The sequence below is a fragment of the Typha latifolia genome, chromosome 7 (genome assembly GCF_019914945.1).
Source record: "Typha latifolia isolate L0001 chromosome 7, TyphaL0001v2, whole genome shotgun sequence".
NCBI classification, from domain to species: Eukaryota; Viridiplantae; Streptophyta; class Magnoliopsida; order Poales; family Typhaceae; genus Typha; species Typha latifolia.
In genome coordinates, this window is record NC_133092.1 from 2,357,708 (window position 1) to 2,378,405 (window position 20,698).

A 20,698-nucleotide genomic window follows, 5' to 3' on the forward strand; every position below is an offset into this window, starting at 1 on the left:
AAGCTGTAAATAAGATAATCTTCATCAAAACTATGTCAAATTCAAGTAAAGGAGGTAAGAGATAATGCATGTGTCAATAACTCAAACTTAAGAAAGCTCATCAGGCTGAGTCTAACAAAAATATCATCCCACGGCTCTACCAGTCTGAAGGCAGTGTGGTAAGCCTTCCAGACAAAGGTGGAAAGCAACTGGGAATTAACCTAAGCATATCCATATGCGCGCATTGACAGCATCAGTCTAGCTTTACTCTATCCAATTCTCCAATCATTTCCTCAAACTGCACAGTATCAACAGAAGATAGGCAATATAGAGAGTAAGAAAACATGAAATTGAATTCATCAAGCTGTAGATATATGAACCACAGCTGAACCACCACATTAAAAGCAATAACCCACAGAGAAAGAAAAAGAGTATAAACCTTTAAGACTTGGCGCAAAAAGTAATCACCATAGCGCTTCGTTGGCTTGGACTCAAAAACATGTATAATATCCTGCAATGAAAATGATAAAATATTAACAGAGAATTGGTAATTCGAAGTACAAGAACAAAATCTTAGAGAAAATATTACATATTAATACCCAGTTTCCAGAACTGAAAACATGTCATAAAAGTTCAGATGGGAGAGAATGGAAGAGAACTGGAGATGCTAAAACATTTGCAAAATGAGTTATTGACTTTCCCCTCTGTTCTTTACTTTGTTTTTACAAAAACCACGGTGACTAGGAAATGCAGATATGCCATCTCAAAGAAATCAGAATGGGAGTGAAATGGCCTAATAAAACTGTCATAAATGATAAGTATCAACTTGCCACTAATTGTGACATATGTTATGAAGTAAATGTCATGGTGGAAAGAAGCATAATCTCCTGATATAACTGTACATCAAACAATAAATACCAACTACCAAACATTGTAACACTAATGATGAAGTAAACCTAAATTATAAACCCAATTTAAGAGTCAAAAAGAGAAACCATACCTCACTAATATAGAAATCCACATCAGCATTTGATGTGATCTTTCCATCACTATCCACAGCATGCATCTTATGCTTGTATGTCATCAGAATAGTCCTGTCAATAAACAAGTATTAGCGAAGTGCCATAGACTTATCTTAAGTAAGAATTAGTAAATTCTTCCATATTCAATATAGTCAAATTGGAAAGTGAGTTGTTATCTCTTTCATTAAGGTAGTAAAAATGATGCAAAATAAATTCCAAATTTGATTATTACAATATAGTAAATTGCAGGTGTTATCGATCAATTGGCACGAAAAAATAAAATGAGAAATTTACTGACCTTAAAGTGGACTCATCTACTTCCATATACTGAGCAAGTTTCCCAATTGATATAGATGAATATAACTTCAGAAAACTGCGCACGCCAGAAAGCAACTGCTGTTGCTTGACTTCATAAAGAAACAATTTCAACTGCAGCCTATAAGCATCCTGCATTTAGGAAGGAATGCCAATTCGTAATTATGTCAGACAATAATATATAATAAGGTTGCTATTTACAGAGCTGCAATGCAAATAAGATAATGCATTTCCAAAAAGGATATGCAATAGACAGCAGTACAATAATAAACAGACATAAGCTTCAAATTACCTGGTTATAGTTTGTAAGAGGATCCTGTAGAACTGGAGCTGATGGAGTGATAAATTTCGGGCATGCATATGAAAAGAGCTCATCATAGAGAGCATAAGCTTCATCATCATATTTCTGCATCTTTGTCATCTTGTCATTGTATTTCTCTTTCAATTGAGTGCTCACATTTTCCTCAATCAGTTTTGTTTGAGGGCACAAGGAAAGGCAAATTGCTAACAATGCATACATTTGCTCATTTTTCTTCAATATCTGATCATACTGTGGAGACTTCTGATGATACTGCTTATACTTCAAAATATATAGCAGAATCTTATTAAATTCACGTATTGCCTCAACATACCTTTAACAAATCAAGAAACCCACGATTAGAAAGAAGAATTCTTAAAAAGTGTAATTAAAAGAACAAAGAGATACAAAGAAGGATCGAGGCATCAAGCAAGGAAATACACAACACAATACTAGGGAGTCAGAGATGGATCCTCGATTGAGACAGCAAAAATATGCGAAGCAGCCAAAGCTTGATCAAAATAAAAAATCACCTTACATAGTACAGCTCCAAAATCAAAGGCTCTTTTCAATAAATTAATTCACCTAATGCTCATCACCAGCTGAGCTTCACAATAGATTGATTGATAAAAGAACACGTAAGAAGTATATTAATGCTATATATACCATAATAAGCTTTGAAAACCATAACTTTAGCCTTTTCAGAGAGCACATTCATAGCTTTATATTTAAAAAGTATACACACACACAGGGACCTCACTTCATCTAAACTCACAAAAAGAAGATTAGAAGACAAGGCCGCAGACTACTTAAGAACAAGATATCTTACACCACACCAATCATAAACCTTAATTTATCGATCAAAGGGAAACAATATAAGCAATATGATACATTCATAATAAAATATCTCAATATCTCAGAATATGCTAATGACTGGAAAAAAGCTCCAAATGAGATTTATAGCTAATATCAAACTTGTAAGAAAGATAAGGCCATCAAGTAGAAAAAACTTAAGCAACCAGGATCCTACCTTCGTAACATTAGGTTTGCAAACCCATAGTGATAAATTGTAGATATATGGCTTCCAATTACGGTTGTGTAAACACCCTGTTGACTAATGTCAATAGGAGCCAAACACTTGATACCAGTATGATAATCCCCAAGAAGACAATGCACTCTGAGCAACCCAACCATGCTATAGTAACCCAACATTTTGAGAACATTGCTCCCATCTTCATAATCATACCCATCAGTAGCAGTGAATTGCTCAAGACCGTCCTTCTCCCTTTCCAGTATTTGGATAATCATGGATTTCTCTACAAGAGCTTGCAAGTAATTGAGCACCCCGTAAACATTCCATGCCTATCAAGATAAGCAATAAAAAGTATGAATATACTGATGATAGAAGTAACCGGGTTGACCATGTAAGCAACAATAATGTATCGCACGAATTCACATATAAAGAACCAAAATTTATCCAGTTAATGACATATAAGTTATATCATGCATCTAGAGATGCTTCACAAATTACAATGGAGGACTGAACCAGGTCATTCGGCAACAAAATGTATCTCAAAGCCTGAGCTATATAAGAGAGATTGTACACCAAACTTATGCTTGAGAAATTTAGCTGAAGGGAGCCAAGCAAAGCCACATTGCAATGCAGGAAGTATGCCGGAAGCTTATACATAAAAACTTATGTCAAGTAACTGCCCAAGCTCATAAGTAGAGCGGGGACTAAATTTCAACAGAGATTGTTACTCACGAAGGTGAAATGATTAAATTTGTAGGGCATCAAGAAGCATCTCTCCTCCTTGTGAACAAACTTAAAGAGCACAGAAGATAAATAACACAAAATACAAAAGATAAGGAACAAACCACTGTGATCTGTGTGTGTAAAGATGAACCCAAAAGTTCTGTCTTTCTTAAAGAACATATATACACCTAACCAATATCAGATGCAAAGAGTAGAATACAAAATTGTGATGTGCGTATGAATGAATGAAAACAAAATCCTATCTTTCCCAGAGAAACAAAACTTATGAGGCAAAACCCCTCTCAGATGCCAGAAATTCTAATCAATTGCAAAGATTGTAATACAAAATTGTGCTTTTTATATACATGAGCCAAAGAAAACCCATAATTCTTTCCTTTGCAATACCTGATCGTACTGCCTGAGCAGCTGCAGCTCCTCCTCTGTCTTGTTCTTGAGTTTGGCCCGATACTGGCAGTAGGACTGAAACTGGTACACAAATTCATCAACCATATCCCATAGCCACTGGTTGGGCAACTGCATATTGACAACTCCGTGAAGCACAACACCAAAGAGGCTGCAGTAGTTGTCCCAGGACTCAACTCGCTGCTTTCCCGTAGGTGAGAGACGAGCGTAGAGGTGCCGGAACCACATCTCGCGGTAGAGTAGGCAAAATACGTGATCATTGTCGACGTAGGGGGCCACAGCTTCCACCGAAGGCCATGGGCTCTCGCGAAACATGCGATCGCTGAGGCGATGGAAGCTTCCCTCGTACATCTGGTGGATCTCGTACACGTTCTTCTCGCGGATGTGGCGGTAGAGGTGGACGACGAATGTCTTCACGGAGTCGGGGACGAAGTTGGGGTCGTAGCCGGTGTCAGAGGACGAGGAGGGCGGCGGCGGATGGGAGGCGTCGTCGTAGTCGTAGGAGGACGCCATGACAGGTTGAATCGGAGTGTCTCCGAAGGTCGACGGAGATGGGATCTAGGGCTCCGGCTTGCGGGTAGGAACGGAGGCGAAACGAAAGGATGGGGAAGAGAAAGGGGGTAGGGTTTTGGTTGTGTTAACGGTGTTTTGCATATCAGTATCCACCTTTGTGTATAATTGCAAATTACCTTCTTCTTTGACATATTTGCAAATGACTCCTCTCCTTTTAGTATATTTGTAACATTAGGACCGATTAAAGTCCGGCCCGTTTGGCCCCCATTGGTCAAAAGCTTTTTAACCCAACGAACTAGGCCTGGGCTTAATGATATTTCGATAGGCCCAACCCGGATATCACTTGTTTTCTTTTATTACTATTTGTTTGTTCTTTGCCATGCCAATCTTATTGTGTGACATATTAGAACTCAAATACTCGTTCTGAAATATTGTTGTAAAATAGTTGATAGAGAAAGCTAACATAAAGGTCTCGTAGTGAATCTCCAGAGGTCGGTCAGTCTTAAAATCAACATTGTTTGACAAGGCTATGTAAACAAGATCTTTTTTAATTCTCTCCTTTCTAAACATCAAATAATTGACTACATTGTTTAAAGTCTTCTACAAAGTAGTGGGATCTTATAGGGTTATTCTTTTCCATTGTCTAAGAAAGTTCATATTATTTTCCTAGAACTTTGCAATCAAACTTATAATGTAACAACTCAAGTCAGGGTCAAAGTCTATTTCTCAAAAGTACGCTGTGTTCAAATTAGTAATAGAATTTGAGTCATATTACCTTTAGGCGAATTTCACGTGAAAACGGTCGCCGGACCACTCAGTTAGGTTTGAGTTCAAATCTTTTGTAAACGACGTAGTTAATAAATACTATACACGCATGATTTAAATAATATATTCTCAGAAAAATTAGTATTGTTTGGTATAGTTGTCCCTTGCTTTTTCTTTTACTATGATATCCTCCACTCCACCTCATCTCCTCGGGATGTGAGAAGGTGTGCTGTATCTTGGACCTGCTATCATCACCGTTAGCGAACTAGTCGTTCTCTGCCACGTATACTAGGTGTCGTGCATTCGTCTTCTTCTCTTTCAGCAGATCTCTGAGCGCCCTCGTTTTTTGTGTGTTTATCTATCTCAATTCAAATACGACGTCAAGTTGGTGGGACCCGCTGCGTGTGTGACTTTATGATCTCGATCGGACGGTCGTTCTCACGTGCGGTAGTAGTTACTGTGACGCAAAGCAAGGAAGAATATTTCAAACCGTAAGATCGATGGGATCTTCTATGCGACATTGTTTTAACGGACATGATCGATGGTGGCATGTGAACTAATTCTACCCGTTGAAGACCGCGAGACGTCAGCCTGGACATCAGATTAAGGGGCATCCCTTGACCAAAGTGAAACCGCCTACGTGGCTTGTTAGGAGTACTCTCCATGTATTTATCTATTCTTCCACATGGAAGATCAGCTTAATCCTATATTTCCTCGAGAGATAGCATACCGCACTTTTCATCGAACTTCCAATGGATTAACATGAAATTATTCATTTCCCAGAAATTACCATCAATTCGAGCACTATATATTGCGCTTCTCATTCGGATCAAGGATCGCAAAATTCTCTCGCTCTCTCGCTCTCGCTTTCGCTCTCACTCGTTCGATCGAGCAATTTGATTTGACCACAACCCTAGCGGTTTGATCCTCTGAGGAGATGGCCAGAATTCGCGTGACAATGGAGGTCGGAAGAGATGGGGTCGCTGTCATCACCATCTCCAATCCCCCCGTGAACGCGTTGCATCCCACAAGTAATCATGATTTGAGCTCTTTTGATCTCTTTTTTCGTGTTATCTTTGATTCTTTTTGGTCTGCTTTATTATATTTGGCTTGATTAGTGAGAATGAGTCTCACTCTGATGCCTGTAGGTATAATATTTGATGTTTCGTGGTTGATTTATGGTTATTTAATGTTTATTTTGATGCAGTAATCGCTGGATTAAAGGAGAAATATACAGAAGCGATGAAGAGAGATGACGTCAAAGCAATTGTGCTAACTGGTGAGATCTCATATTTTGATTTGTTTCATTTTCGTTCTTCTGGGATTTAACTCAGATTAGCTCGTCGTAGATCTTGATGAATTCGCGGGGTTGCTAATGACTACTGGTAATCCGGAGTCAAAGGAAAGAGAGTTTGTTTTGATAAAAAACATTATTGCTTTCCTTTTCATGTTTTTCCGTCGTTGAGGCTTAGGCTACGCCTAATTGTAATAGGTCATCAAAATTTGCTGCTTCTTTGACGGATGAATCTTCACTCTCGAATCTTTTGAAAGATTCAAGTCATCATAGGTATGCATAATTTTGGTTTTGTAAACCAGCAGTATTTGCTAACAGGATCTTCTTCGCTGGATACATCTCAGGCTGTCCTCATCATTTAATTCCTCCCGTTGTCATTTTCTTGACTTGTCAGAGACTTTTTCTTGAAAAAGTATAATAAGATTGCATATTGAGCATGAAAAGAGCCAATTCACTAGGTACATGCATGTGCTCTGCAGCACTCGGGGCTTCCGAGTTCCCTCCAATTCTGGAGTATCCTTAAGTATGAATAATATCTGCAAAGGAAGTTGATTAAGGAGGCTTCAAGGTTCTTTATAAGTCTGTCAAAAAATTTCCTTCTCTTTAGCCTGTAGGAATACCTACCATATATTTGGTGCATCACATCACAAGTTTACCATATACAGAGTGAAGCTATATTTTTTGTGCAGAGGGAGCACTTATCTAATTGGATTGCAAGAAGCATATTTCTGCACGATTACTTTTCTTTTAATATTGCTTATCTGATATTTTCTTTCCTTTAATTTTCTTCTGAAAAGGTGATGCGGGCAAGTTTTCTGGTGGTTTTGATATCAATATTTTTGGGCAAATTCACAAGACCGGTAAGAGATCCTGATCATCTGCATAAGGGTCCAATGATATCTGCTGATCCAGTGCAGTAAGTGTCTCTCTTATCATGCATCTTGCAGGGAACTTGTCACTTCTACCAGATGTTTCTGTCGAACTTCTGGTGAATGTTATGGAAGGTACCTTTTCGATATTTTTCTCATTTATTATTGTGTGACACACTGGAAACTTTACTGTCTTCATAGCACAGATCTTCCTAAGTTGTGGAGTTTGTTTATGTATTTCTGTCCTTGCAGATGCAACAAAGCCTTCTGTTGCAGCCATTCAGGGACTTGCTCTTGGTGGTGGTCTAGAACTAGCAATGGTTTGTTCTCTCTACCATTTTCACTTTAATCCCCAAAGGAAGGGGAGGGGGTGATAAAGTCATCCTTGTGACTGAATATTTTCGATAGATCTCTGAAAGGCGATTTGTTTTCTTTTTTTTTTCTTTAGGGTTGCCATGCTCGAATATCTACACCGGAAGCTCAACTTGGGTTGCCAGAATTGACTCTTGGAGTTATTCCTGGATTTGGAGGTAGTTGCTATTTCACACTCTTGTAGACTATGACCTCTTTTCTTTATCGCACTTCACATGCACGATCTGACAAATAGCCCGTTTACTTGAAAGGCACCCAGCGTTTGCCAAGGCTGGTCGGTTTGTCAAAGGCCACAGAAATGATGTTGGTGAGCTTTTACCTATCCAAATTACCATAGTAAATTATAAGCATCTAAAATGTGGTTTTCAGTGGTATTTACCACAGGAACTTGTTCAACATTTTGTTTTCTTGGAGTAACCATACATATACAATAAATTGTGAGCCTTCTCATTTCTATTATCTATTAGATTAAATTCTGCACATTTTCTTTCAAACTGATGTTGATATTAACTGGATCACATCCTTTTCTTAATTAACCATTCATATGCCCTTATTTTTTATGATTTCTGTTAACCATTAAGTTTGGAGATGCCTTTCCTTCTGCTGCAGAATCTTTGAAATGACTTGTCTTCCACAAGTGAGTAGCTCAAGGTTATAAGTAGTGCTTTTAAGTTTTAAGTTGTAATGATAATTGGATTTGTGCAATTTTGATGTCTTTGTGCTAGAATATACTCTTGCATTATGAGGATAAATAGCTAGTGGATCTTTTATTAGTTGTCTTTTGACTGCGACGACATCCAATCCCATCCCTCATGCTGCAGTTTTGAGGAGAACTAGTGAATGACCTGTTATTGGCATTGGAAATGTAGCTGTCCCTTAATCCATTTAACATGTTATAGTTGTCCATAAGTCATAGTCTTGTCAGTTTGCTCGTATTTTTGTGTTTATCATTTCTAGTTGATTTTAGATTGTTGAAACTTGAGACATCCTCTTCAGGATATGCATTTTATGTACCATTTCAATTTAATATTTATGGTTTTCAAAATCTGTTCACTTTTGGATTGGCAAATGGCCTTAACAAACTGATCTTTCTTGCAGCAATCAAAGTTTATCAGGGCCAAGGAAGGCAAAGAATATGGCCTTATTGATGCCATTGCTTCTGCAGACGAGTTGGTGGAAGTATCACGACTTTGGGCACTAGATATTGCAGAGAGGAGGAAACCTTGGATTAGTTCTCTTCGTCGTACTGATAGACTTGGATCGCTTTCTGAAGCACGGGCAATATTGAAAGCTGCAAGGCAACAGGCAAAGAGGATAGCTCCGAATATGCCCCAACACCAAGCATGCCTTGATGCAATTGAGGAGGGCATTGAATTCGGAGGATATGCTGGTGTTCTGAAGGTATGCCGGCATTTTTTTTCTGCAGTATATACAGAGTGTAATATTTATGCTTCCATGACCTATGAAGCTAGTGGCACATGCATTTCTGAGTTTTTCTTTTATTTGTAGTCATTCAGGTGAGCAGTTGATTAGGCTATCTAGGTCTACATGCTGGAGTTCCTTTGCAATTGCAATTCTATATTCTATCACTGCAATATGAAATTGCTAAACGAAATTGAATGTTAAGAATTTCGATGAAAAGATGAACAGTTATTTATTCAAGTCTCTTGAATTTTTTTAGATGAAAGCTGTAATTCTGGAAAATCCTAGGATTTCATGCAGAAGGAATAAGAAGAGCAAGTGCCATCAATTTATTATTTCTTCTGTACCTTAACAACTAGTAAAAATGGTGTTCAGATTGATTGATTTTTAGTTACATTACATGACAGTGCCAGATTAGTTGATATACATCTTACTTCTTTCAGCCTTATACTTGAATTAATATATTGGATTAAGCAGCAAGTATTCTGCATTTACTGATTTGCATGATGAAGTATTGCAAGTTAAAATATTCGTTTATTTGTGGATACATGTCTCATAATGTTAAATCATTCTTTATCATCTCTATGAGGTTCTCATCCTAAAGTGGTTCATTATGTGTACTTACTAAGTTTATTTATAATATCAGGAAGCAAAGATTTTCAAAGGTTTAGTGTTATCAAGCACATCAAAGGGGCTCGTACATTTCTTCTTTGCACAACGTGCAACTTCAAAGGTGTTGTCTTAATTCTTATTTTAACATAATTTCTTTTTCTATTGTCTGACATCTTATACATTGATCAATTGATGCATTATTACTTCCTAGTGTTTTATGAATTGATGATCTTGTTAAATAGATTACTGTATAAAGTATCAACAATCATAGCATAGTTTCTCTGATAAGTTTAAGCAGTAAAACAAAGTTAAATAGTTTTCTTTTGATAAATTTAATTGGTGGTGCCTGAAGATAAGCTAAAGCAAGATCAACTAAAAGCAAGTTCTTGACAATCATGCAAGGATTGCTGTGTCAGTGGCATAGAAAGTGCTATATAGCAACTGAGATAGGGTTGATACAAGTGGCCATAGGTGGGCATGATTCAGTATCAAGATACTCCCCCCTATATTGGCGTTGACAATTTGTTGGAATGATATGTATCAGCCCATGTGCCGACATGCACGATAATCCATGAATCATTCCTTAAGTAGAATATTTAGTGAAGAGTTTAGATTAGGATTTCTTCTGCCGTTTGTCATACATTATCATTTTAGTACAGAGATAAATATCTAGAACAAACTACAAAGATGTCTGGAAGGGACATACTTGAAGTAATTTTCTATCCCACATTGAAACGTTAATTGGTGGGATCTACATCATTTGTGACGTATTTTGTGTGAACTGCACATATGGTATGTATAAGTGTTTATATTGATTTCTTATTTTATATCTATGAATTGTATGAAAATAAATTTCTTGTTGAGGGAAGAAAACTCTTGCTAATATTCTGGATTTTTTATTAATTGTTCCGATCTACTTCTAGAAACTGCGCCTCACTGATTTTATTGTTTTTTGACAGATTCCAGGTGTAACTGATGTTGGACTAAAACCGAGGCAGATAAAGAAGGTTGCAGTCATTGGTGGTGGTCTAATGGGCTCTGGAATAGCAACTGCGCTTATTCTAAACAATATCCCTGTCATCCTCAAGGAAGTAAACTCCAATTTTCTGCAGAGGGGGCAAAAAATGATAGCAGGTTAATAAGCCATATCTAACTAAGATCAATTACTGTTTTGTGGGTGTTCATTTTATAATCTTCTCTTAGTAATCTACAAACTTCAGGAAGGCTTAGTTTGATCTGTGAAAGAGCTGCTCTTTTGTGTGAAGTTCATGAGTAATAATTTTCCATTCAAAATTTTGAGTTAATGTTCTGAGGAACTTATTCCATGTGACTTGGACAGGCAATTTGGAAGGGTTAGTGCAGAAAGGGTCACTGACAAAGGAGAAGATGAATAAGGCCTTGTCACTTCTCAAAGGTGTCCTGGATTATTCGGAGTTCAAGAATGTTGATATGGTCATAGAGGTTATTTCTTTAAGACTACCCAACATTTTACTGTGTTAGTGATTGAAAGTGTCCAATTCTCGTGTGATGTAACTATCATAATGATAGAAGAGTGCTCACTGTCATTTAAAGTAAAAGATCTTACCAAATATAGGTTATCTAGGAGTAGAGTTAAGTATTTAACATTTAAGTTATTATGTGGACATCAAGATTTCAGTTGTCAATTAAGTTCTGTTGACTTGATCTATGTGTGTGGAACATTTAAGTGATTCTCAGGACTATGTTTATCAGGTTCTCTTGGAAAAATATTTTGTTCAATAATTATCATCTGGAACTCTTTATTTCTGTTTACTTGCATCTACTGTGAATCATAGCTTTGAATAGTGTATGGTTTCATTACATAATTTACCTGGCTCAATAATTGCATAATATTTGGTAATTTTGTATTTGAAGACATGTTTTTCTTACCAAATTCTAGTAACAGCCCTCTCTTTTTCTGTAGGCTGTCATTGAAAAGGTTCCACTGAAACAGTCAATATTTGCTGAAATTGAAAAAGTCTGCCCCACACATTGTATACTGGCAACAAATACTTCCACGATTGATTTGAATATCGTTGGAGAAAGGACAAATTCTCAAGACCGAATTGTGGGAGCACATTTTTTCAGGTACGAGGCACTGTATCATTTATAGCAACTGAACTGTAAAATTGGCAAAGCTACTAGAACATGTTGATTTACTGGAAACAATTATTCAACAATGGGAATATCTAGTCAAGGTCCAATATGGACATATTACGACTTACCAGAAATTCCATATTCAGCATCTAACCTAATAAGGAAGGAACATTATTTAGGCTGTTTGAAACTAAAACCTCCTTCATGAAATTAGAACTAATCATTTTAATGTTGACTGTGAAAGGAGAACGAATGTAAACGCTTATTAAGGTGCTTCAAATTTAGAGAATCAAGCTTCTCTTGTTGGCCTGCTAATGGCTAAAGTACTAGTAGTTAATTGTAGTGAACTCTTTTAAGATCTTTCCATGTTGTATTTTGAAATACACTTCTAACTATAACACTGCCTCTATGACTACATCAGTGGTACAATTGTGAAGTATTATTCTTCTTCCAAACTCTGCCGCTAGCATAAAACTTTATTTGGTATCTTTTAAATGGGCTGCTGTGTAGTTATGTTATATTCACCTTAATGGGCTCAATTTCAATTAAAGAGACTGCCTTTCGACTCACTTTTAACTATGCCACTAGAGAGATCTTAATGCATATCTTACATTTTTGAAAATATACGATTCGGTGTTAAGTGTGGTTGAGTACCACCAGACAGGCAATAAATTTCATTTATAGTTGCCTTCCACATTGTCGGCCAGAAACGGCTGACTCGCACTATACCTTGGCTAGGTTTACCCTAACCTAAACAGGGCCTAATACCAATGAAACCTGTACAAAGTAAATATGCAGTAGCAGTAACACTTTGTGCATGAAAAGATTGTTTGAGATTCCTCGCAGAGTTGAAGACTTGCTTCCATATTAAGTACCTTTTTCCAGACATAACCATTCTCCTCACTCCTTAGTAGCATAATTCTCGCCAGGGTAACAGCCTTCTCTCTAAATGTTACATTTTAACTTGGGCAGAGTTTTCTGTATATTTCTGACCTTGGGATGGTACTGTTATACACTTCTTGTTTTTTTCCTTTTGATGTGGCTAATGAGACATGTTATAACAGTCCTGCTCATGTGATGCCTCTGCTGGAAATTGTCCGAACGGAGAAGACATCGCCTCAAGTAACCCTTGATCTGATGACTGTTGGGAAGATCATAAAGAAAGTTCCTGTTGTAGTTGGAAATTGTACAGGATTTGCAGTTAATCGCACATTCTTCCCATACACCCAAGGGGCACATCTCCTGGTTAATCTAGGTGTGGACGTGTTCAGAATTGATAGAGTCATAAGCAGTTTTGGCATGCCAATGGGTCCTTTTCAGTAAGTTCTCTGATCCATCTTTCTATTTTTGTGATGACTTCAATGTACAGTGCATAAGAAAAGATGGCGGCATCTATTATTTATATTATATATACAACTGTTATGGTTTCATGGAAGAGGAACACACAAAAAATTTATATTGGTAAAAGCGTCATTCAACTTGTATCCTCTCTTTTTCTTTTTATCCTTCTTTTTCTCCTTTCATGTTGATGCTCTGTACCATGCTAAAGTATTCTTACGTTGCAGACTTCAGGATCTGGCTGGATATGGCGTGGCTTTGGCAGTTAAGGATATATATAGTTCTGCCTTCATGGGCCGAACAGCTGACTCTGGACTTCTTGAGTTGTTGGTTGAAAATGGGCGAAATGGTGCGGAAATCCCATCTTGGGTTTGATTTCCTTTACATCGTGATTTACCGGACCTTTTCAAGTAATGCTGCTTCATATTCGCAGGAAAGAGCAACGGGAAAGGTTATTACCTTTATCAAAAAGGTAGCAAACCAAAACCTGATCCTAGTGTACAATCCATCATTGAAGAATCCAGAAGGCGTGCTAACATCATGCCTGGCGGAAAGGTCTCTCTCTCATATGTAGCTTTTTTTGAGAAAATCTCTTACATATAGCTTGGTGCTACTGCTAGCATTTACTACCTTTTACCTCTATTTATTCTAGGTACTAAAGATAAAAAAAATGCTTGACACAGTCTCTTATGTTCTTTGTAGCCCATTAGTGTCAGTGACCAAGACATTTTGGAGATGGTTTTCTTTCCAGTTGTAAATGAGGCATGTAGGGTGATGGATGAAAAAATTGTGATCCAGCCATCTGATCTTGATATTGCATCTGTTCTCGGAATGGGTTTTCCAAAGTACAGGTGAATAATTTTCAACACAGAAGAAATGGTTCTTTTATGGATTACGTATCAAATGATACTTGCACTTTGGGAAGATTCCACTTGAGCATTTCTGAAAGCTCTGTGAGAAGTGGCTTACTTTTCATGAAAGTTCATAATTATTCATATAACAACTAGTTAAGTTTGTTTTCTATCTTAGACCTCTTAGACCACTATTTGGAAGTAATACATTTACTGGAAAACTGTATTGTTTGTTTTATAATAATTAGTAAATGTGGGGCTCAAACTGGAACCACAGTTCTTACTATATTTGCCATATAACATTTCAATGTATCTGATTATAATTGTCTCTAAATGATGCAAGTAATGTTTAGAGATCCCATAGGTTCTAGTTAGTTTTCTTATCATGGAGGATGAAACAAAATTGAACTCACGCCTTTCTTCTTCTGTCGTAGTTTTGTTGGAAGTGGCAATTGCAATTCACTAGCCTAACTTTGTCTGTTCAACATTAGGTTGTGTTGGACAAACTCTGAGCCACATCATCTCTTACTGATATTGAATTCTTTTCAGTAATGCAGACTCGTAATTCTGTTCTTTTATTTAAGGAATTAACTTAACTAACTGGTAATTTGCTTTGAAGGGGTGGTCTTGTATTTTGGGCTGATTCTGTCGGAGCTTCTTATATCTATTCAAGGCTTAACAAGTGGGCCGAGATGTATGGTGGATTCTTCAAACCGTCATCATTCTTGGAAGAAAGAGCTAAGAAGGGCCTTCCCTTGGTATGAGATCTATCATCTTTCACTTCATATCGCCTTCATAATGATTTCTCCTAGGTTTGAAGTTTTGCATATTATTGTTGGAAGAGGATCACTAGCAGGGTGAGCCAGATATATATAGATTTTCTTCCATAATCCATACCCTAGAGATTAAAGCTTTCCATGTGACACCAGTGCAGCATGGACATATACACACACTGAGTTTAGAATTTTGATGCACATTTGACTGCTTCATTAACAGAAGGAATATAACAAGACATGGGATGCTGAATTACACTTATTAAAAATTTATTTAATATTCACATAAAATTAGGGATTAAGCTCTGTTGACTCTGGTTTAGCTTGTCCTTTAGGAGAAAGATAACTGCCTGAATAAAAAATTGTCACATTTTGCCTCATCTAGGCTTTCCATCTTTGGAAGACTTCTTCCAATAGGCTATTTTGTAGTTAACGAGAGTGAATTGCAACCAAAAAGGGGCGGGGATTATATTCCCGTCACAACCGGCTTATTGCTTCCTAACAAGCCCCTCTATTGTCTTTTTCTACTTGACAAGGCTTTTGGAGCCAAACTTCAGAGAGTCATGCTAGATTGATAGCTGATCATAAAATTCTGTCTATCTTTGAGTATCCAATTATTGAATGTGCTGCAGCCAACTCAATATGTTTAGGAAAAGATTTGGATGATGACAGTGAGTATTGTCAAAAATTTCAGAAAAGGTTAAATAAGAAACAGAGGTCTATAAGGTCTATAACATGAAAAGTGAGCCATATTTTGTTTATTTAAATTTCTATCAATGACCGACACAAATTGTCATAATAAATTCGTCACAGAAACCTGCAGTAACTCACATTAGTACATGTCCTATGTCGAAAACCTTGCACTAGAAGAGTTCACAAGTACACCAAAAGATGTATCTTTCCATTGTTCAATTGTGGTAGTTCATTCCTTGTTCAAGTTTTGTGGTTCATGCCTTGTTCAAATTTCAAGTTCTTACTTTATGAATCATTATTGAAAGAGTTCTCCATCACAAAATGTTCTATTCATTTTCTGCAGAGCATGGCCAGCACTTCCCCATCACCAGCTTCAAGGGCACGCCTGTAAGGATTTATTGAATAAGCCCGTCAAATATGAAGGGCCTTCCATCACCAATCCTCTGAACTGCATGCAAGCCGGTCGTCATAAGAACAGGGCGAGAAGAGCTAGTTTTTTTTCTCTTTTGCTGTTAGGATGTTCTGGAAATCAGAATTTCTTGGCAATAAGTGTGTCTAAAAACAATTCTTGTTTAAGATTCTTAGTGATATTATCTTTAATAAGTTGGATTTCACATATATGTGAAGAGTAGTTGTTTCTGACTATGGTTTTTTTTTTCTTTTGGCAAATAACCACCTATGCTTTAGGTTTATTGCAAAGTATACCTCCCTGTGGTAAATCTACAAATCAGCTCCTTGTTGTTTAAATATATATATATATATATGCAGATGACCACAATAAGACCACGATTAACATTCTAACCATATTCTTTCTATATATATATATATATATATATATCTTCCTCCCTTTTCCGGGTGACTTGCCCGGTGATGGTATTGACAGCTCCTCAGTTTTTAAATAGTAAATTTAATTTCTTTTACTTATTTTAGTCATTAAAAGTGTACATTTAGATATGTATCTTGACAAAATAAATGCATGTTTTTATATACTTTTTATGTATAATTACATAGGTAATGTGTGTTATTTGTTACTAAATTTGGATATATATATATATATATAACAAAATTAAAAACATATTTTTTGCATAATTTTTACTTATAGATTTAAGGCACAACAGTTTGTAATTTAAAAACTGAGGAGTTTATAACTGCTAATATCATAACTAAATGATTTTTTATACAAATTGCCCCATTTTTCACCTTGCAAATAGACCTCTTGTAAAGGAAAAACTATAGAATATTCGGATTATACCTGTAAGTAATTTTTTTACAAATATACCAATATAAGGAGTTAGATTTGCAAATATCGAAAAAGGGTAGGTGGTAATTTGCCAAAGGAAAAGGAAAACCAAAAAGAAAATACGAATAGCTTCATTAATAAACAAAGGATTGCAGCCGTAACTCATCTGGCATACTGCTGAAATAATAGTATAACATACAAAAGCATATTATTGTCTATATCTAAGAACAGTTATTCCATCTGAAACAGGACATCTAATCAAGCAGAGCTCAGTTCTGAATTGGGAAGCCTCCATGGAACTGAGTAAAAGTACATGCGACATGCTAAAAGTTGAAGCACTATTGAGCTGTTTCATCAATCGTGCTCATAAATCCACCAACGAAGCCTGCTCCATTGCAACTTCCGCATAAGATTTCCCGTTTACCTCTGCAATAAATCCAGTCTAATGAGCATGGCATGAACATGATAGTTAAAAAATTCAACTGGGCTGAAATAGTTTAGTTTGTTTATATAACATAAAAACCAAGGCACGAGTAATAAAATGAATCGATCACAGTCATTTTGCTTAATTTTGTCTGGATATTAAAGATAAGTAGATCTAGACTCTAGGTGATAAGAAATAAGTCGCAGAGAAGATGGAAAAGCTCAAGTCATAATCTAGGCAGCTTCTAGTACACACCAACTGTTGGAAATATTACTCATGGACAATGACAGACTAGAAAGGTGGATAATTTATAAGACAGCAGAGTTTATTCTTAAGAGGGAGAAGCCACACACTAAGGTCATCCTGATAAAACAAGCACATTAGGAACAGGAGGAAGGAAGCTTTATCACTGGAAAATGTCCTAATCTTCCCCTCGGAATTAGACAATATTGACTAGCATATGAGTTCAGTAAAGAAACACGGAAGTATTACATTTCAAATATAGGATCATACCTGCAAAGCCAACAAACTGCACCAGCTTTAAACTGACCATTGAAGTGATCAACAGAATTTACTCCATTTCCTTTGCATTGAGTGCACGATATTGCACCTGTTAATTATAGAAGAGATATAAGTGGCTTGTCTGACAGCAACTTGTATGCCTCAAGTGTAGAGATGAACTAACTCATGCATTAACAGTAGAATTTATATTACACTTTACATGTGTAGACATAGCTTTTCTAAATAGATGAATCCCAACGCTCCTCATTGGATGCCATTATGCATGTTTTTCCCAGAAAGGTAATACTAATTCACAGGGACAGAACACGGATATGTTAAGATTTTTCTGACAATTTGAGGATCTGAATCCCAAAAATTTGAGGTTGAGTATGAGTGTTAGAACTAATCTCCATCATCCCTGGATGATTCAAACTTGAATTTTTGTCAATCTATAATTAGGCAAACTGTTTTAACTATTAGAATTACCATAATTTGACAGTTTTTAGATACCATGGTACAAAATCTATCCCTATTTCAAGATACCACTTAAATTCCAATCGATTATTTCAATTGGAATTTGACAAGCATTTCATCATCCACCTTCCATGCTGACAAACATCAGCACGTCTCGTACCACTACCAAGCACCAAAAGACCAATCGAATTCACCAATTGCAACATAATCCAACTTTCAACAACCAAAACAAATTAAAAAAAAAAAAAAACAGACAAGCATCATCCTAACTCACCATTCCCTTCGCAATCGGTGCACAAGATGCTATGCCTTTTCACAGTTTGGTTACCCTCCGAAGCCTGAAAACGAACAAAATTGGAAAGTTTATTAATCTAAGCGCCTAATGGACAGCTTAGAGGAAGGAAAGGTCTCACCTTGGCCTTGAGGGAGTGGAACTTGGAGCTTGGACCGGAGAGGAGATGGAAGCTTTGGTTTTGGGAGGACGGGTTAAAAGAACTGGGAGTAGGAAGAGAGGGGGTAAGAGAGGGTTTGGCAGACCGGGAGGTGACGGGATTAGCGCAGCTGAAGCAGACGACGTTCGCCATGAGAGAGCAAGAAGCCGTTCGTTTTGGTGGTGGGAATTATAGAGAAGATTGTGTTGGCTGAGGAAGAGATGTGGACGATATATACAGTATGAATTTAGAGGATATCACCAATTGTACTTTATTTTACGAAACTACCCTTTTACTCTATCTAGAATACAAAGATGATGGGGTTGTAATTTCTGCGGGGATAATTACACCGAGAACCTTTGAACTGCTACTATTTTCGTACAGATCCTCATATATATATATATATATATATATAATTCTGTGTTATTGTATCATATCTCTAAAATACCTCTCTTTCGTAAGATTTTTTTTTCAAAAAAAATATCACATAATTGTCAGTTTTGTTAAGTTTAGGCCATTTATAATTATTTTTCTCTTATTTAAAAAAAAAAGAAAAGAAAATAAAGATTTGATAACACTTTAGGAGCAAAAGATATTAGATAATTCAGGAGGTCAAAATATTACAAAAAAGCAATAGAGTATACATATGACAATAAGCTTTATATGGAGAGGATCTAAGATAACTAATCTAATTTTTTTTTGATAAAAAAAGTTAACAGTATATTTTATTTGTCTAGATTGAATTAGCAGATAATTAATTATCACTAAACTTTTTTATATAATTAATAGAGCTAATAAGTTAGACATAGGTTGAACAAAGAGTCAATCTAACCTCTCTTAATATAAAAAGGCATTAAGATCTCATATCATATTAAATAATCAGCTGGATAGCTAGATCTGATCTCCCAATAGCCAAGCCATAAATATGTATCCCAACCTAAGCCAACTCAGTCGAGCAACCTGGCCAAGCCATCTCAAAAGTATTTTGGATGGAGAGAATAGGAAAAGATAAAAGTTATTAATCACTTTTTTTTCTCTCTAAAATAGAGAGAAAGTAAGAGAGAAAACTAAAAAAATTTCTCTATTTCTACTCTCATCTCATCTCCCTTTAAATGGAGTGTAAGGTTAAGAGAGAAGAAGGATGTATGGAAATTTTCAAATAACACTGTAGGATATAGTAAACCTTTGTTCTTATAAATTATAGCCAATATTAAGCTAACAGTAACAAGCCGATTGAGCTAAATTAAAATTTGAATTTGCTCTTAATGCCATAAAAAAGAACTTCAATTAGAAGTCGAAGTAGGATATACAACATACTGACTACTTAAAGATATATCTTTTCCTTTTATTCTTCCAAATGAATAAGTTCTTCTTTCAGCAAGATATTAATGTTAGTCGAACTACTACTATTTGTTTATCTATTCATACAATAAAGCATAAACTGTTGGTCTAACTAACACTCATTCACTGCATTCCTATGTTGTACGTACACCCATCACTCCTTTTACGTAGAAAAAGTTAATTATTACTAAGAACTTAACTCCAGTGGAGATCCTTAATTACGGAGAAACCCTAGTATTACTCTTATCCCATTTAGCTATATTCTTTTTCTTTGTGATAAAGATAAACTTTATATTAACGTGCTAAGTTTGATTACATAGAGCTTTGCTGCAGTCAGCGAGCAAAATCTGCACCAAAAAGGCCGGTTAGAGAAGTCTATATCTACCGGATAATGCGATCGTCCAAAGCGGCGAATATTTTCCGTTTAAAACATTAACCAGCAGCCGTGAGACAAGTGCTACCTCCACATTTAGCTATATTTCACATTAGATTCTTAAATCATATGTTATTAATTATATCATTTCTTACTCTTTTTCTACTACACGCATATATTTTGATAGTTTCATTCACCTCCTACTGGATTGACTACCTCAATACCGTAACGTAAGTTTCAACGGCATTTCCCAGGCTAAGTCTCACCAGTCTTGAGATGCCTCTGAAAGTGATTGAGAAGCTGCTGGTGCACAGACTATGGTTGAAGTTAAAAGTTGATTCCTTATTACTGATGATATTCGTGTCTGTTCATCTAAATACTAAAACGTTAATTCTGAAAGCTAACATAGCCACTAGATTAACTTGCAAACGTAGAAAGAAATCTAAGCTATGATTAAACTAGGAGGGGGTAACTAATAAAGTTATTATTTTTTAATAATAGTAT

The 20,698-nt window shown here is 36.3% G+C and overlaps 3 protein-coding genes across 3 annotated transcripts; 1 reads left to right on the forward strand and 2 right to left on the reverse strand.

The window, feature by feature from the left end:
* Positions 1-10: 10 nt before the first annotated feature.
* On the reverse strand, positions 11-4,441 carry LOC140792392 (uncharacterized). The gene is made up of 7 exons (XM_073143370.1): positions 3,776-4,441; positions 2,645-2,976; positions 1,609-1,948; positions 1,300-1,448; positions 980-1,073; positions 419-490; positions 11-277 (listed from the first exon to the last, which is right to left on the reverse strand). The coding sequence occupies exons 1-7, from the start codon at positions 4,304-4,306 to the stop codon at positions 233-235; spliced, it is 1,563 nt and encodes a 520-aa protein (XP_072999471.1). The 5' UTR covers positions 4,307-4,441; the 3' UTR covers positions 11-232.
* A 1,423-nt stretch (positions 4,442-5,864) lies between these two features.
* On the forward strand, positions 5,865-16,028 carry LOC140791946 (peroxisomal fatty acid beta-oxidation multifunctional protein). Its single transcript, XM_073142676.1, has 18 exons — positions 5,865-6,102; positions 6,279-6,350; positions 7,163-7,225; positions 7,313-7,369; positions 7,487-7,554; positions 7,683-7,764; positions 7,858-7,913; positions 8,705-9,007; positions 9,675-9,761; positions 10,600-10,774; positions 10,980-11,101; positions 11,583-11,746; positions 12,820-13,074; positions 13,321-13,442; positions 13,527-13,648; positions 13,796-13,944; positions 14,564-14,702; positions 15,754-16,028. Exons 1-18 carry the CDS (start codon positions 6,009-6,011, stop codon positions 15,799-15,801), a joined length of 2,178 nt encoding a protein of 725 aa, XP_072998777.1. The 5' UTR covers positions 5,865-6,008; the 3' UTR covers positions 15,802-16,028.
* A 771-nt stretch (positions 16,029-16,799) lies between these two features.
* LOC140792421 (protein BUNDLE SHEATH DEFECTIVE 2, chloroplastic) lies at positions 16,800-18,704 on the reverse strand. The gene is made up of 4 exons (XM_073143416.1): positions 18,463-18,704; positions 18,324-18,387; positions 17,588-17,684; positions 16,800-17,076 (listed from the first exon to the last, which is right to left on the reverse strand). The coding sequence occupies exons 1-4, from the start codon at positions 18,631-18,633 to the stop codon at positions 16,989-16,991; spliced, it is 420 nt and encodes a 139-aa protein (XP_072999517.1). The 5' UTR covers positions 18,634-18,704; the 3' UTR covers positions 16,800-16,988.
* Between the last annotated feature and the right edge of the window lie 1,994 nt (positions 18,705-20,698).